The 18,437-nt window shown below is 37.9% G+C and overlaps 1 protein-coding gene across 4 annotated transcripts; it reads left to right on the forward strand.

The window, feature by feature from the left end:
* The first annotated feature begins 416 nt into the window (after window positions 1–416).
* On the forward strand, window positions 417–17,974 carry LOC149415359 (uncharacterized). Of its 4 annotated transcripts, none has more exons than XM_089642559.1 (10): window positions 417–572; window positions 4,970–5,154; window positions 5,421–8,046; window positions 10,911–11,636; window positions 11,722–11,873; window positions 11,969–12,157; window positions 12,865–13,104; window positions 14,617–14,680; window positions 15,509–15,621; window positions 15,869–17,974. In XM_089642559.1, exons 2-10 carry the CDS (start codon window positions 4,990–4,992, stop codon window positions 16,025–16,027), a joined length of 4,434 nt encoding a protein of 1,477 aa, XP_089498685.1. In that variant the 5' UTR covers window positions 417–572; window positions 4,970–4,989; the 3' UTR covers window positions 16,028–17,974. The 4 variants fall into 4 exon arrangements, with proteins under 4 accessions (XP_089498685.1, XP_089498686.1, XP_089498687.1 ...); XM_089642560.1 differs by having other exon boundaries at window positions 14,626–14,680; XM_089642561.1 differs by having other exon boundaries at window positions 11,097–11,636.
* The last annotated feature ends 463 nt before the right edge of the window (window positions 17,975–18,437 follow it).

Raw genomic sequence — 18,437 nt, forward strand, 5'->3', positions numbered from 1 at the left:
CTAGTAGTTCTGTGAACAGTTACTGTTCGTAGTTGTAGATTTTGCGTACAAAAAGGTATGTTTCTACTGTTGACTCGTAGTCTACGATCATGCGAACTATTGTGGGATAAAAAATCAGTATTCAACACGGCCACCATCTTTAACTGGAACCGGAACCTAACAAATAAATCTATATAGAGTTGAAATGCCAAATGGTCGAGTTAAATCAGGACTTCACTACCCTCAGCCAATATGTTTTAAAAAACAATCCGGAAATAAAGAAAGGCTTTTAGTCTGAGAATATTACAAATAACAAAAAAAATATAAATAAATGTTTAATTAATAATACATTAAAATATTATTATTTTCTGTGTATAGCAAACTTTTTCCATAGACTAGAGTTCGACCATTGATTCTTCCTATTTTTCGCTTTCGGACATTTTCGGTGGTTTGTAGCGTTGAAGCATTGATAATTTTGACGCTATTATGTTTAATGAAATAATTTGACGCTCACCAGATAGTTTTGCCTGAATCCTCAAGTATTTTTGAGTGCTCGCCGCTGTGTCTACATTTTCATCGTCAAAATTACAACGGTTGGTTTTTTGTTTCTTCCCGCTTTCAAATGTGCAAAGCTTTGGCGATAATAATTCAATAGCCTGTAGTGAATGTTTTTCACAACGATTCTTACAATTTGTGGTTTTCTACAGGGTTTTATTAATTATAATTACAGGTAAGTAATTTATTTGTGTACAAAAGTGCCAGGATTGTTGCTGTTTAGAAACCAATACTGAGTTACACATTTTTGTTTTGCTGATTTTACTAAAATATTTAAAGAGTACTAAGTAATAAGGCAAGAGTGCTTTATTATTAGGATTAAAGATAAACTTGTCGAATTCCGCTGCACGCTTAATACGCAAACAAATAAATAAATGGCACTTGTTTTCAACTTAATTATTACAATAAATAACTATTAATGTGGTAGAAGATGGTAAAAGATGCATTAGTTCCATTTTTTCTCAATTATAGTTTATTTATTATAGTTTATAATTTAAGTTTGAAGGTTAGGAAATACGCATAAATTATTAAAATAACCCTAAAAACCTATTTTGTGCATGTTTACAAACCCCCTACTTAAATAAATGTCTCCATTGGATATGTAAGTTGAAATCAAGTGTTGTTTTTTAAATAGTATATTAGAGGGTATTGTAATTTTCTAAAGCTAGTAACTGGCGGCTCCCTCTTTGGCCGGAAAGGAATCGACAAAGTAACCCTGTGCAGAAAAGTGAAGTAGGCTGAAGTAAGTTAACGAATTGCAGCACACTCCACTGTGGGATTTTTCTGCGCTGGGTCTTGCAGCACTCGGTTTATGTCGATTCTTTACCGACCATTGAGGGAGCCGCCTTAGTTCTGAAGGATTCGTACGGGTCTTTGAAGTTGATCTTCGAATCAGCCGTAATGTTGGTTTGTTGCTTTGTGATCGCTGTCTTGGACTGTTTCTGTTAGTAGTGCAAAATTTTTCTTCTCGAATAGCAAGAGCAATAATGAATTATTCTAGAACATCAAAGAAAACAAAACAATTACTGAAATTTCATATTGAATGGTTTACTCACATCTGTGTTAACCTTTTGAACGCGTTAATTTGCTCCGTTTTATCTATACCCGTACGCGGTACACATTTTCAAATACCTATGCACGCAATTAAATGTCAAATTATAGCATTCTGGCATGATTTATTGGACTATATAGACAGAACAGATTATTCTCCACAATATGAAAACAAATCCTCGTGTGTCAACACTCTTAGATGTTTATAAAAACAAAAACATAAAATTTCATACAAAGACGTACCGTATCTTTTGAATGTGGTCCCGCCATTCACTCGCCGTGTGTGTACTTAGGCCACTGCGTTGATAGACATAAGTGGGACACCATGATCACTTATCATTTTTAGTTCTGAAAACTTTTTCTCAAACTCTTTTCTAAACTCAACACTTAAAAATAACACATAAATTTTATATCACTTAATAAATATTGTTTTTTAAGCACTTTAGAGGAATCTCTGTCTGTCACATTTTTTTGGAACTATGGTAAACTTTAAAACAGGGTTCGATACATAAAGACACACCACATTCTTTACATACGTATCTCGTTAACTGCATTTTTTTATTTTTCAATCGGCATACACGACATCGTCTACGCGGTTTTTTTATTTTGCCAGTTGATGGAATCAATTCGGCCATATGTTTAGCGGCATATTTAGGCAAAACCCGAAACGGGTTGAGGTGGGCTGATGTATTAGGCTCTGGTATTTGAGAAATCTCTGGTTTATATTTCTCAACTAGTTGCATAATAACCGCCAATTGAAAATCTGCTAGAGATTTTTTTATACCTGTCACTTGGGTGTACAAAATAAATGAATTCAATAAATATAGGTCAAGTATGTGAAAAAATACTTTTGTATACCATTTTATGGTCTTCCTTATACAGGATAAACTGCTCAGCATCATGTCGCTTTTGTCAACAGCTCCCATAGATTTATTGTAATCAATGACACAGGCGGGCTTGCGAATGGGTTGTTTAGTTTGATGATTTATTTTACTGGTTTCCTTAAATGAGTTATCGTACAAGGTAGTTAGCATGTGTACATCCCTTTTATCACACCATTTTAATGCTAAAAGGGGACCGCGGCTTTTTGACTCAAATTCGCCTTTTTTCAGTTTAATAAATTTTGGCATTTCCTTCCGGTTCTTTTTTACCGTCCCACAGGCATTTGTTTTTTTCAAATGCAAAAAATTGAATAAATTTGGACTTGAGTACCAATTGTCACACCATAAATTGTGCCCTTTGCCAAAATAATCAGTTAGGAGTGTAGTAACAACAGCGCCGGTTATTCCCAAGTTTTGTTCATCTGTAATTTCCGTGCCTTCTCCGCAGTAAATTATGAAATCTAGAATGTATCCAGTTTTCACATCACACAAAACAAACATTTTGATTCCAAAGCGATGTCGTTTTGATGGAATATATTGCTTAAAAATTAGCCTACCCTTGAAAACAATGATACTTTCATCTATACATAGGTCTTCATAAGGTATCACAGACTCCTTAAATAGTGTTCGGGTGTGATTTAAAATTAACCTTATTTTATAAAGACGATCTATAGGAAGCGAATTTGAGTCACAGAAATGTAAATTTTGCAACAACAATTGATATCGGTCTCTACTCATGATCTGGCCAAAAATAGGGGAACTTAGAAATATATTTGTACTCCAATACTCTTCAATAGTCAAGTGTTCGTTTCTTGTCATAAGCATGGTTATTGCAAAAAATAGATACATTTCTTCAATACTTGTGTCCTTCCACTTATGAATTCGTGACTTCGCACCAAATTTCTTTGAAATGAGAAGAAAAGTATGGTAGTCGTTTGTTTCTCGAACAATTTCATTCATAATCGAGCGATTTAAAAAATGTTCAAAAAAATCACTTTCTGTTGAATTTTCGTTAAATTGTACAGAAACGCCGGATTGAAAATCATCAAATTCGTGTACTATTGGAATATGAGGTCCAGACACCCAGGAGTGTAGCACTTCTTCACTTACAGACTCATTCGCTTGAGTTTCTGTATCTGAAAGTTCCGAAGGTTCAAATTCATCTTTGGACATTTCATAATCAGAATCCAAAACGTTCAATATATTTTCAATTTCATCATCTTCCAAACTATGGGCCATTTTTTATCCGAAAAAACAAATGAATTAAAAAAACTAAAAACTTGTGAACGTTTCCTAATAAATTTTGAAATAGTATATAAAACACGAAAATAACACGCACTTTAGTAATATATAACTAATACATGTATATAACAAAATATATTTAAATTAATAAAGTATATAGTAAAGTCAATAACTCAGTTTTGTAACACAGTAAAATGTAAAAAAATACGCGCAATCGGCACAATATGGTCACTCGTGGATACAGTAAAATTGAATTTGCTAGACGAAACACAAGAAATCAAAAAAAAAAATGATTTCTGAAGTGAACAAATTAATTTGAATTTTTCGTAATAATTCAATATTACAGCAGAACACAGAATGTTATCGGCGCAGATTCCACAAATCAACTCGGCGCGCGCAAGCGCAGATAACATACTAGTACTAACGCCATCCGTTGACAAAATTGTGAACTAAAGCACTCAAAGGCGCGAAGAGGCGCACTTGATTATGGATCTTTTTTTATGAAATACAATTTTATTTTTGAGAAATACTTGTAGATGTCAGCATCGTGATAGTTCTACGAATGTCCAAGCAAGCAAGAAATACATTTATGACGAAAGAGCGCTGGAATATCGGCCGTCAAAGTTTCCGTATCAACTGTTGATACGGCCGCGTGTGAGTATAGACTTTTTGCCGTGACAACAGTTGATACGGCCGCGTGCAAAAGATTAATAATAATTTTAATGCAGGAGTGCTCTGGTTCCTGAAAATTACCCAATTCTGCTAATTTAACACTAATTAAAACAAACCTTGCAAATTATTGTAGATTTCTTTAAGTATTGTTTACCTTAAAAAGCCATTGTTTGTAACATTGATGTTAACTGATTGATTGCCAAATCAACTAAATAATATTTGTTTAATTTTTTTATTAATATTCATTTTTTAATACGATTTTTGACACAAAGATTAAATATAAAATATCAGTAATAGACCAAAAAGAGAAGCATACATTACTAAAATAACAACCTATACAACTTTCAAGAAATAACACCATAAATACAACATTAATTAATAATCTTGCTTCTGTTTTGAAGACAATGAAATCAGAAATCATATGGCATTGATGTCGAACTTAAAAAGTAGCTTATAATATTGATATCTTTTGAGGAAAAACAACGATAAATTTAAAATGTCAAGGTCAGGCTACGGAAGGGTGGATGTCTGACCTGATTTGTTGTTAGGTTTTGTCATATTATGTAAAGATTGTGTAATTGTGTGTGCAGCTGTTTCCTGAAGCAGTGTGATGTCCTGGCCGATGTGGAACCAGCCGGTGGCCCAGCCTGACACGATGGCGGGCCTCAGCGGGTTCACTCCAGAGCAGTGGGCCTCCATGCAACAGCAGCAGTGGCACCAGTGGGCGCAGTACCAGCAACAGTACTCTCAGTGGCAGATGGAGTATGGAGACAAGGTATACTGGACTGGACACTTACTCCACTCTTTTCATACAAACTAGACACTTTAATATCACGCTCTTTTAAACTCCATCACACTCATTCCGTATAGCTGATCACCATTTGATCAAAAGTTGAAACAGACTGAAAATCGGCAATCAAACTTAATAAATATTAAGTATTGAAACTCTCCAACTGTATTATGAACACTATTGCTTCACTCTATCGCCATGAATATTTTGGTTACTATAAAATCTCACAGGTTATTTTAATTTCCTTTCAGTATTCAGAGCAGATGAAAGGAGCGCAGCCTCCCCTCCCCGCCGTGATGCCCACCGCCCCTCCTCCGCCGCCACCAGATGCCCCTCCCCCTCCCTCTAACTCCCATCAGCCGGACAAACCTTCCAACTCTGCAGCCGGCTCCAGAGACCTGCCGAAATCCAACTCCTACGGTGGAAATTCTGCCAGGGCTTTTGACTCTCAAGTCCCTCCACCGTCTTTCAGCCAATCCAACACATCGCAAAGCTATGGCTATCAAAATAATAGTCGAGATTCGGAACAGAAAAACTATGATAAAAGCAATCAGGGGCAGACTAATTATGATAATTCCAATCGCAGTGGATATAACACAACGCAAGATCAGAATGCAGGGAAAGGTTCAAGGGACAACTATAACACCTCCCAAAATGAGCAACGGCAGGGAGCTAATCGCCACTCCAACAACTTAAACCAAAATACCGATTCTTGGAATGATAACAGCCGCTCGGCCGCTGATAATTCAAACAACTATGGAAATAATAATTATAATGCCTCCCAGAACAGAACTCAGGGTAATAGTTCTGCTTCAAACTTCAAGGACACAAAGCAAAATAAAACTGAACCCGCACCCGCACCTGCACCCGGACCTGCACCTGCACCCGGACCTGCACCTGTAGATCTCATCACAGAAGAAGAGAAGCAGTTTGATAATCAATTCAAGAAGTGGGAAGAAGACTTCTTTAAATGGAAGGAACAGAATGTTAACCATCCCGATAAAGCCGCCTATAGGGAATACGAACAGACTTTCGAAGCGTGTCGAGACCAACTCATTCAGCGGAAAGAGCAAATGCGGGCCAGGAGAAATGCTTCCTCTAATGTTGAGATACCAAAACCTGCTGATAACATCCAGAGGGACAATGCTCCTTACGAGGATTCCAACTCTCAGAGCATGGACAAAGATTCTCCGCAAGAATACCCCGGTAACAATTATGATGATCCTAGTTATGATTATGATAACTATGGTGACCAAAATTACGACGGAGACAATTACGAGGATAGTGGTAACCAAGCTAATGATTATAATCCTGAAGATGGAAGCGACTTCCTTAATTCACAGCAAGGTAAAGGCATACCTGGCTTGGATTTGGTAGACGAGGACTGTAAGATTGTTATAGATATGGAGGAAGACCGGGAAACTTCTCAATCATCCGCTGGAACTTCATCTAAGAAACCAGAAAAACCAGATCTTTCCGAAATATCCAAAGGAATCAATAGTATCCTCGGGGATACCAAGCTGCTTCAGATGTTGTCCATGGTGAGGCAGAACATGAGCGCTTCCAATCCACCACCCCAAGCAAGCAACGATGCTAAGCAAGATAATGCAAGAGCCTCTCGATGGTCTGGTCAGTCAGAAAACAACACTCCCTCTGGTGGAGGAGATAATAACCGGAAAAGTATTCCAAACGCTTCTCTGAATATGGCTGTAAGCAGTGGCGGTATGAACTTTCAGGTTCAACAGGCTATGCCCTTTCACCCCAATCAGCAGGCGTTCATGGGGAACAATGTGGCAGGCATGGTCCCTCCCCCAATGCCCATGGCTACCCAGCTCCCCTCACTGATGGGCAGCATGGGTCCGAAGATAGGATTGTTGCCTTCACCGGCTCCTCAAGGAAACTTATGGAACATGCCCCCCGGGATGACCAGCATGCCCCTCGGGATGACCAGCATGCCCCCCGGGATGACCAACATGCCCACAAGCATAGCAAACATGGTCCCGGGTATGGCAAACATGCCCCCAGGAATGAGGGCTAACATGATGCAGCAATCAATGGGAAATGTTCCCCTCCAAAGCAACCAAGGAATGAGAGGCATGCCTCAAGGAATGGACAGAATGCCTCAGGGAATGGACAGGATGCCCCAAGGAATGGACAGAATGCCCCAAGGAATGGACAGAATTCCCCAAGGAATGGATAGAATGCCCCAAGGAATGGACAGAATGCCCCAAGGAATGGACAGAATTTCCCAAGGAATGGACAGAATGCCCCAAGGAATGGACAGAATGCCCCAAGGAATGGACAGAATGTCACAAGGAATGGACAGAATGCCTCAAGGAATGGACAGAATGTCCCAAGGAATGGACAGAATGCCTCAAGGAATGGACAGAATGTCCCAAGGAATGGACAGAATGCCTCAAGGAATGGACAGAATGTCCCAAGGTATGGACAGAATGCCTCAAGGAATGGACAGAATGTCCCAAGGAATGGATAGAATGCCCCAAGGAACAGACAGAATGAACCCTACACCTAATAACACGCTCCAGACAAACAACCGTCGTCCCTTGATGGACACACCTATGATACCCCAAAATAGAAGCAATTCTGACACAAATAGAAATAACTTTCAAAATAATTCTGAAAACAATCCCTTGAGAAATAATTACCAAAATAACAACATGAACAGAGATCAGCAGGCCATGAGAGCAGGACAGCAAGACTATGACAACATGGACCAGAAGTTTGGGAACAATCGCCAGGAGAACATTGCGCCTGAAACGAATCCACCAGCTGAAAAGGAAAAACCCAAATGGCTGGTCTTCCCGCTCATAGAACCGGTGACCATATTAGATTATCAACATCAATCAGTGAAGAGAGGTATGTGCATTTCATGACATTTATTAACGACGTTTAGTAGTTTTGCATAAATCTTTATATGTACATATTTACTGTAATAAATTAAAATTAATAGCCTTATACAATATTCGGAAAACATTGACAAAAATTATTATTTGCTAAATTTCATATTTTCGTACAACGTACACAAATAGGTTAATTATAGGTAAGTTTTTAGATTCACGGCCAAAAGCATTTTTGTTGTTTGTTTTTGGGGTATTATGCCGTGTTGCGCTAACTCCTTCTTTAGCCGACGTTTCGGACAGCGTTGCAGTGTCCATCATCAGGGCAGATCCGGTAGATCCGAAGATGTGTCACACTGCAACGCTGTCCGAAACGTCGGCTAAAGAAGGAGTTAGCGCAACACGGCATAACACCCCAAAAACAAACAACCAAAAAGGTTAATTATATTTCAAATAAATCCAATGCTGAAGAAAGCGTATAAAATAAGATTGAGAAAAGGATGCTTAGATGGTTTGAAAATGTGGAGCGGATGAATGAAGAGTGGAGTTCCAGGGGAATATATGAAATGAAAGTGAATGGTTGTAGATGTTGGGGACCATGGACCTAAGCACAGGCGGCCCATGACTGAATTTGACAGCGGCGCATTGCACTAAAAGCGGCAACATGCTGATTGCGTTGATTCCTCAGGTTAATATGTTCGCTTTTGGGAACAGCTAATACATTCTCATATAAATCGTTGTATCTCCCTTATCATGGTGAGAAATATGATCTAAACGGTGTTAGAAAGAGAAAACCTCACGCTTTGTATTAAAATATAGAAGTTTACCACAGAATAACTAAAATGTACACCTCTATTTTTTGCTGTTACTTACAGAGGCGGTCCCTGCCTTAGTGCATTTGTGCACTGCACTGCCAAACATCGATATACGTCAGAAATGTAAAATCGTATATCCACTTACGAAGAATTCCCGCCAGATCATTATAATATTCTTACCAATCAAAGTTTGTACTAGACTCCCGCGCATGCGAAAAACAATGTAATATAGGTATCAACCCGTGCATATTTCGCTTTGCCGAGGCATGCCATGTACCTTCTATAGGCACTATCTCTAGAGGCCGGAACCGTGAAATGAGCGAGACAGGTAGAGACCCATAACGGCTGTTGATGTGTTAGAGCAGTGGAGATAGAAGGTGGTCGGTGCATTATCGGCGCATGCGCCGAAACATCCTGATCTTTATCAAATACCTTAAACATGCGTAAAACGTTTGGAATGCATTAGTTAGGGTTGACAGATTTCGAACTAATTAACAATGTTATAATATTCTAGCGTTACCGGCGCGATCTACATATCTGCAAACTTGACAGTATTCAGTTTTGGCGATTGACGCGGCGTTTTAACGGTTTTTGCGAGTTTTGCTCTGCAAAAAGCTTTTTAAAAATGAGTGCTGATGAAAACATTGCGGTTAACATTGATTTTATCAAAAGTAACCGAAGTTCATTTACTCCCAACAAACTAGAGATGATTTTGCGAATGCTGACGGAGCAATATCAATTTTACAATTATTTTACAAGTGTAACTTGGTGGAGTGTTTCAATAGTGAAACTGTTAAAAATAATTTGTACTATTCCGATGACAAAACTGTCGAGTGCGAAAGGTATTTTTCTACGTTGAAACGTGTAAAAACATTTCTGAGGAATACTATGTCCCAAGATCGTCTCAATGATGATCTTGTCTATACCAGACTTTAATAATCTTGTACCTAATTGAAGAATTTTCTCAAATGAAAGAGCGACGAATGGATTTTCTCTACAAATGAATTATTTGTACTGGGTATGTAGTTCCCTTTAAATCACTTTATTTTCCTATTTTACATGTTACCATTATTTGTGAAATGCACTGCTGGCAAATTCTGTCACGAGCCGCCTCTGGTTACTTATATGAAATCTTGTGTTACGATGAATGTGCGGCAGTGCATTGCACAAATGCACCAAGGCAGGGACCTAAGAAGGCCTGGGCAGAGTTTTAGTGCAATTTTGTATGAATGGCATTGAAGCCAAATCTAGGGTGAAAGGAAATTGCCTTGCAGCCATCTTGTATGACTATCTTTTGAACGCAAAATGATTTGTATGCAAAGTGTTGCATAATGAACTATTATTATTGTATTTTTGTCTTAATGCAGTTATAACGGCTTATGATTTTTACGGGGTATTTGATGAGACAAGGAATGGGATAAGTCATTAAAAAATTTAAGTAGGTTTTGGCACTTTCCATACATCTTCCCCCTCACCCCGCGCCTTCAAATTGTTCTCGAATTGCTCCTTCCAGGACTTTTTAGGTCCATGTCGAAGACACCTGAGGAAGACTTGGCACAACTAATCAAATACTTGTGCCGAGAGTTCGGATAACAGAAGAGTGTATGAGATGATGTATGAATGTGATTGAAACAAGTAGTGTGTGCCAAGACAGGGTTGAGTGGCGGTTCATCCTCTCTGCCTACCCCTCAGGGAAACGGCGTGGTGGTTAATTAGTTTTTATTTATGTCAGATATAATTAACAGTCTTAAATTAGAAAATAACTTTTTCTTTGAATTTGATGTAAAATTTATAATTTCATATGTTAGAGATTAAAAAATAGCAATTGGATATATTATATTATATAAGAAGGATAATCCACATAAATACGAATTTTTCTAAAATGAACGTGACCTCATCCTACTCATCATTTGTTGTGCACAAATTGGCATCAGTCAGCTAAAAATCTGTCCATGTAATACACTAATAGTTTTTGTTTTTATCCAATTGCTATTTTATCCTGACTGCTGAGTTATATTTCTTTTGAACTTTTGCATCTTTCAATAATAATGGTTTAAAATCTTTACAGGGGCAGATTTCTTAGAACCTGTGCAAACTTTTGACTATAACCACGTATCGACTAAAAAATCCGGACAAACTGAAACTATTGACCTGACGCGTAATGATAACGATGGTTATGCCAGGAGGTCAGATCGACCTATGGATGGGAGAAGGGAAACTTGGGATAGAAATTCAGATTATCACTCTCCAACAGGTTCTAGAGTTGAAGACAGGTATAAGGATGATAGGAACAATGACAGATACGGCAGGCGGAACGATAGGCCGGACCGGGAGAGAGATTACGGTAGGAGAGATGACCGGGATAGAGATACCAACAGGAGAGACGACCGAGATAGAGACAACAGGAGAGATGATAGGAATAGAAACTGGAATGATGACCGTAATTACCGCGAGAGAAGTCGAGACCGGAGCCAGGATCGGAGCCGAGACAGGAGCCGAGACAGGAGTCGAGACAGGAGCCGAGACAGGAGCCGAGACAGGAGCCGAGACAGGAGCCGAGACAGGAGCCGAGACAGGAGTCGAGACAGGAGAGGAAGGAATGATAGGAGCGACTCCCGAGACAGGAGAAACGGCAGGAGGTTTTCAGAAAGCAGGGATAACCAGCCCATGCAGGGTCAGGAACAACCGCTCGCTCAATCACTGGAACCTCCCAAGAATATGGTCATGATTGACGATATCCTCGAGTCCCCTGGCAGAGAAGTTAGACCAGGAAAGATTGCAATCATTTTAAGAGGTAGCACATATTCAAATTCATTTATATTTTATTAAATTCTTCACACGTTATGAAACTAATATTGCATTTTCTTTTGTTTGAAAAGGATTACCTGGAAGCGGAAAGTCATATATAGCGAAATTGATCAAAGACCGTGAATTAGAAAACGGAGGCTCCCCACCACGGATATTGTCCATCGATGATTATTACATGTCAGAAGTTGAAACTGACGTTAGTAATTCCGACAATGGCCGAAAGGTAAATATCCCATTTCTATGACAAGTATCCTTTCCTCAAACCGCTTGAATGGTATAATAATATTAGGTATGTAATGATCTTTTTCTGATTTATAGGAGAAGGTCTGCGAAATGAATTATAAGTATGATAGTTCCATGGAGGAAATGTACATCACGTCCCTTATAAAGGCCTTTAAAAAGACCTTAACAGACGGATTTTTCTCCTTTATCATTGTTGACGCTATTAATGATCAACAACATCACTTCAGGGACATGCTGCTCCAAGCCAAGCAATGCGGCTTCATGGTAACAATTTATTTATTAATTACACCTTTTGTGTGTAGTATTTTTCTCATTCTTGTTGCCAGATATGAAGCACACTTAATTCTGTTTTTACACGGTATATACGTTCCACAGACAACCGTGTAAAAAGGACAGTACATTATGTATAAGAAAACAGGAATTAGTTTTAAAATTCACAGATAAATTTATTCACTCTTACTGTCGGACAATAAATGCATCGTTTTTCGCACATTGATACAAAATTACTTTCACCAATTGAATTTCTATCTCAATTCTATCTCGATTCTATTCTAATTCAATTCTAAGTAAGGATAAATTTAAAAAATTACGCTTTGTTGACAGTGTTATATGGAAATCGTGTAAAAACAGAATTGCCTGTGTGACTATGACTAAAAAGCATAGAATAAAGAACAACACAAGAAGTGCCTTGTGGGTGTGTTTCCTGTTTGCCTAATTTTTCTAAACGAGGCTTAAATTTCCAATACAAAACTGTGTTTTCGTAATTCAAATGGGATGGAGATCTACAATGTCAGGCGATTATACGTGAGACGGAGCGCTGGGCTGTTAGGCTAAATGAAACATTGGTTTCCATTCAAATTTGTATGGATGGCACTTTATTCTAAGCTGAAAAGGGACCAAGTTTGCAAATGCATATAATTCAATATGACTATGTCAAGTCTTTACAAAATGTGACTCCTAAAACTTTTTAGACCTACATCTGTGAGATGGATAAAGATCCGCAAGCGTGTCATCGAGCAAACATCCACGGAAGAAGCCTCTCTGAGGTAGTGGGGCTGGCTGCCAAGTGGTTCCCCACACCCTCGACCCTGACGGTACTGGACCCCACAACTCTGCTGCAGAGCGCCGCCATCGACCATGTCCAGATGGAGGACGTCTCCGACGAAGACGTCGTGGAGATGGAACAGGCGGAGAATCCTGACGAAGACGAGGTAAGATTGTGTTTGAGGCATCTGTTGCCCAAAGGAATCTGAACAAAATACACCCATCGTCCCAAAGAACAAGACTACGCTGTGTTTCTTTGTATTTACCTTGTATCTTCGTTGACTCGAACAATAAGAACAAACATTCCGTTTCTTAGCATCGTGGTTGAACCAAGGAATAAGAATGCACTGCTTGTTAAGCGCCCCGGAGATGGTCAATATCGATTGTCAATGTATGTGTGAATTTACATTAGTGCATCCAAATCACCGTTTACAGAGCGATTGAGGTGATTGACAAATGTGACTTCTGATTGACAGGAAATGATGGGTATTTTGATTGAGTGCATTGACAAGCGCCATCGACGTAGCGGTTCAATCGTTTCGCTGTGCGATTGATAATTGTTCGTTCAATTGCTTGCCAATTGACAATTGATAATGAATGTCTCCAGGACAATTTAGCATTTTCTGCACCTTTGAAGAAGTGCTTGCACTGTTTGATTACGAGTTGGTTCCCTACAGACCACTGGAGCTAATTTGTAGGAGTACAATATTGCAAATGGAGGCTGTCACCATACCAGGTTCAAATTTCATTTTATTTATTTCCCTTTGAGATAAAGATGTTAAGGTCCTATAACTCTTCCCAGGACATGTTTACCTTATTTATTATATAGGTTTTTGGATTCTTTAATCTGCCCATACATCTCAAAATTGTTTCTTTTGATTTCTGAATTAGAGGCAGCCGGCTAAATGATTGCCTAAAGAAATTTCGCTGATAATTCATTTGTAAAATCTCCCTCCTTCTCATGAGGCATGAAGCAGAAAGAGAGATTAAAGTCAGAGATCTCAGAAACAGAACCACAATACATATTATGTCAGTTGGTAACAATAAAGAAAATTATAGATTTTTTTTGTTTGTTTAGCAGCAAGGTTAATAATATTTCCCTTTGAGTTGTTGAGATTCAGTAGAACTGTTAATTGTTTATGATAAATTTTAATATTATGTATTCTATTTTTGTTCGTTATGTGTTTTTTTTTTTCAGTGATAATTTTTATATTTTAAAGTTGTTCAAACAATTTCTTGTTTTGTGCAATCTTTTAATCTTCACCTGCCAGCCAGAAGACTTGATCGAAGATGTGTTTTATTTGACTGCACTAGTTTCAGGATATGTTGGGCTTCGTGATTAATGAACGAAAATCTGCTTCATCTGCACTAGTTTTCGGAATGTGTATTGGTTGGGCTTCGTTATCAATGCCAGCCAAAGGACTTGTTTGGATGAAGATGTGCTTCATGGGACATTAGATATGTTGGGTTTCGTGATTAACGCCAGCCAAAAGACTTGTTGGACATGTGCTTCATTTGACATTAGAAATGTTGGGCTTCATGATTAATGGTTGGACGAAGATGTGCTTCAATTGTTTGCACTAGTTTCAGGATATGTTGGGCTTCGTGATTAATATGTATACCATGTTTATATCCCTTTTGAGTATTTAGCCTGTCTAACATAAAGCTAAAGATGCCAGATGTCGCAGGTGCAGACCGTTTTTACTTCCAAGTGGGACCGAATGGACCAAACGGACAAACTAGGTACGTTCAAACCCCGGAAGCTCTCTTTTAGCATTACAAACATAACACATTGTGCAATAAATTGCCGCACGTATCATTACTGTACCATTATATTCGGTGTTATCACACAATGTTCCCATGGCTAAAAATATTATGTTGTTTGACCCCTGGGGTGTTAAGCCGTGCTATACTTTCTCATTCTTCTTGAGTCAATGATTATAATTCCAGCCTTGCAGTACTGATGATGGACACTGCAAGGATGTCTGAATCGTTGGCGCAAAAAGGAGGAAGCGCAACACTGCTTAAAGTCCACCCCAATAACCCTAAAAATCAACATAATTTATTCTGCGTCTTATTTTCCACATAATTGAAAACTATTCTCTTTACTTCCAAAATCATGATCATAAATCGTCGTAGCCAGTTTACTTTAGCTTGACATTAGCCTTTTCTATGTCATATGATGTAGCCAGTTGGAACCGTTTCGGAATTGCGGTCTTATATCGTTTTTGAAATCAATAAATACAAATGAAAATTACATATTTTTAATACGATAATCATTATCAGAAAAATTAGCTTTAAATCTTCCACACATTTTTAACGGTTAATTTTATTAAGTTTAGTGCTTCTTCAATCTGGATAGAACAATTATAGCAATGTAATGCACGATCAAAACTAAGGCATTACAAATCTCAACATTGGCGTGACTTCTTACTTTATTTTTATCTGAACTCTTTTTTCTTATCCGTCATCCGGAAAGTTTAATGAGACATTATATGTATATTCCAATGATGGATAGGAGTGAGGTTATGTTGGTAGACGGACATTGATTGTTTGGTATGATTGTTTCAGCCCGGCTCGACGGAACCAGCAAACCCCTCCGACACGCAGCCGGCACCATGGAAGATTTCCTACAGCTAGACGAGTGGACATCCAAGAAGAACGTCCAACCCGGAAAGAAGACGGTAAGTTACAAATTTTTATAATTTAAAATTATACACTACCGACAATTTCTTCAAATTAAACCTGAAAAATCCTAATGGAAAAATCATTTTTGAAATACTCCAGGTTTTTCTAACTCAACATGTAAAAACATGCTTTCACTAGTGGCTTGTCGCGCCGCACCACACTTCATTCTGGATGACCAGGGAACGGTCTTTTGTTTTCATCTGAACTATAACGTATGTTTAAATCATTTTTTGGTGGTTTAAGGTGCGCTGGGCCGACATTGAAGAGCGCATGAAGCAGGAGAAGATGCGCGCCATCGGCTTCGTGGTCGGCCAGACCGACTGGCACCGTATGACCGACCCCACCAAGGGATCCGCAGCCCTCACCCAGACCAAGTACATTGAGAGAGTCAAGAAGTACTAGAGGGCCGGCACACCAACACCATTAACACACATCTCCACCACAATGCAACACAATTTGTCCCTATCGTTAAGGTTAGCTTCTAGATAAAAGAGTAATTTAGACAATTTTAATATTTTTAAGTTCTAATTCAAGAGTTCTGATTTTGAAAATACAATTACACATTATTGAGCCTTCAGAGAGGGTTAAAATTCGTACAAAATAACTCTGTGTTACACCTAATAACGTATTAATTTTTTGTTGTTGACTGGGTTTGCCTTAAAGCCAATCTTCCTCAAGTGATTAAAAATTAATCATTTTACTAATTAGTTTTTTATACAGCAGTTCAAGGTTGGTATGGTAAAGCCGGCCTTAAGCTTGGTTTAAGGCCATTTTAACTGTACAAAACGCCATGGTAATAAGTCAAGTTTTTCACTGTTCTAACGCCGCATTGTATTTACACCGTATTTATAAGTAAGGGGGTAAGCCCTTGTGAATCCTGGCTCCAACAGTTGGCAGCTTCATCATGGTGGAATTTGGTTCTTTGCCATTCTTGTTTCTTGTCCTACCCCCGTGTCGCTTCCAACGGGGCGTCCACTTGGCCACGTTCACCCAGTTGGCATTCAAAATATTTATTCAAAGTGGTGTAAAACATAGTTATGGTGTTATATTTAATATGTATATATTGTATAAAGTGACACATGCTACCGCAGCGTGTTTGCTTTCTACATAGGCTATAACTCGAAAATAAATGCTCAGACCTAACTATGGCTGGTTTCCAACCACCATTGGAACCAACAAGTTTTTATCGCATAATTAGAAAATATGTCTCAGTAAGCTTGTACAGAATTTCTTATTGTTTAATTTTAATATTGAGTTTGTAGAGATTGTCAATTTTGGAATGGATTCTAGGATTCAGTAGTTTGACTGTCGAAAGAAACAGTTGTAGCTTGTCGGAATGCAATTAGTTATTTAATAATTTCAATAAAAAGTATTGTGTATATTTTTGTCTCTTAACACATTATCGTCGGGACACGGCCTTTGCCGTTTTTCGCGGACTGTCTGTCAACTGCGGGACACGGCTATTGCCGTTTTTGTCGACTGTCGGTTTTTGGCGGGAAACGGCATTATACGGGTTTGTTATCAGCGTGAAATACTATGATTCATAAGTGGAATGGGCTCTTCAATTAGGCGAGGCAACCGCAAAAGACTCTTTTTCGACAAGAAGCAATTAAACATATTAGTTATTGAGTGTGCGCCTTCGACCTTAGGCGACACTGTTCAATTTACGCGATCAGATTTCACACATCCAGCGATTGTAAAATTGCGGGCATGACAAATATATATTATTATTTATTATATAACTATATGATATGAATAAACATGTTATCTTTTACTTGGAATTTTCAAATAGTGAATATTGAATGCTATTTACTGAATTAATATCAGGTTTTTATATTCAGCTTTGAAATGTGGTGAAATTATGATATAATCAAAGCAATTATAATTTATTTTTGATGATCAAATGTCATATATGATTTCTTTGAAAATTTCAATTGAAAATATTATTTGGTTTAGAAATTGTGTCAATTTTAGGAAAGCGATATATTTATGCGCTAATCGCGAAAAACACCCGCTATAGGCTAGAGTCTATTGTTTGAAGCGCCCGACTACAATGTGTTAATTAAACAATATTGAAATAAATCAACAAAATGTAATAATCAGATGATGTGGACATAATATTATTTATTTTCTTCGATATCAGAATAAAATTCTTGATATTTTTTTGAGAATCTTCTGACTTTTTTCTTCTGACTTCTGACATAATTTTTTCCTGCTTTTCTTTATTTTATATGTGCATAAGTGTACGTAACTTTTGTTGAGCGAAAAGTAACTTTTGGTTTTATGCATAGAACTTGTCCAAAATAAGATTATTTTCTACTACTTATGGTAAGTATTTTAATGATAAAACCCCCCCCCCCAGAACTCCAAAGGCATGTTGTTGAAGTACAAAGCAACTTTTGATATTGCATAGCAGATAAAAAAAACTACATTGATTTTGAATAAAATTTTATTTTTATTAGGTTTGATTTGTTAAGTCTATTAAAGAGTAACTTAATTAAATATTGTATAAATAATTAATCTTTGTCATCTGCGTCTTTGGATTGATATTGTTATATTATTCAGGAAAATCTAATGTGTAGAAATTAATTACCTTAAATGTGATGTTTATTCTTAGTTTATTAGACTTGGGGAAGTTCATATCGTCTTGTGAATTTATCACACGGCTAAGTCATCCCGGAATGCTATTTGGAAGTTGCAATTGATAATCCTTTATCGGTAAAATTAATTTGGGATTTTTCCTACGCGAGGGAATACAATATACTCCAAATGCTTAAAATTTCCTAAACACCCTGTGATTGGCTGCGCTGCA

Source organism: Hesperophylax consimilis, chromosome 18 (assembly GCF_061612785.1).
Source record: "Hesperophylax consimilis isolate HC1 chromosome 18, BYU_Hcon_1.0, whole genome shotgun sequence".
Taxonomy (NCBI): Eukaryota; Metazoa; Arthropoda; class Insecta; order Trichoptera; family Limnephilidae; genus Hesperophylax; species Hesperophylax consimilis.

What these genes read in the sequence shown, in the direction of transcription:
- LOC149415359 (XM_089642559.1), top strand. Translation starts at nt 4,990, where the DNA reads ATGTCCTGGCCGATGTGGAACCAGCCGGTGGCCCAGCCTGACACGATG. An exon ending in ACATCAATCAGTGAAGAGAG is followed by an intron (nt 8,047 to 10,910) that starts GTATGTGCATTT and finishes AAATCTTTACAG; the next exon opens with GGGCAGATTTCTTAGAACCT. An exon ending in CCAAGCAATGCGGCTTCATG is followed by an intron (nt 12,158 to 12,864) that starts GTAACAATTTAT and finishes AAAACTTTTTAG; the next exon opens with ACCTACATCTGTGAGATGGA.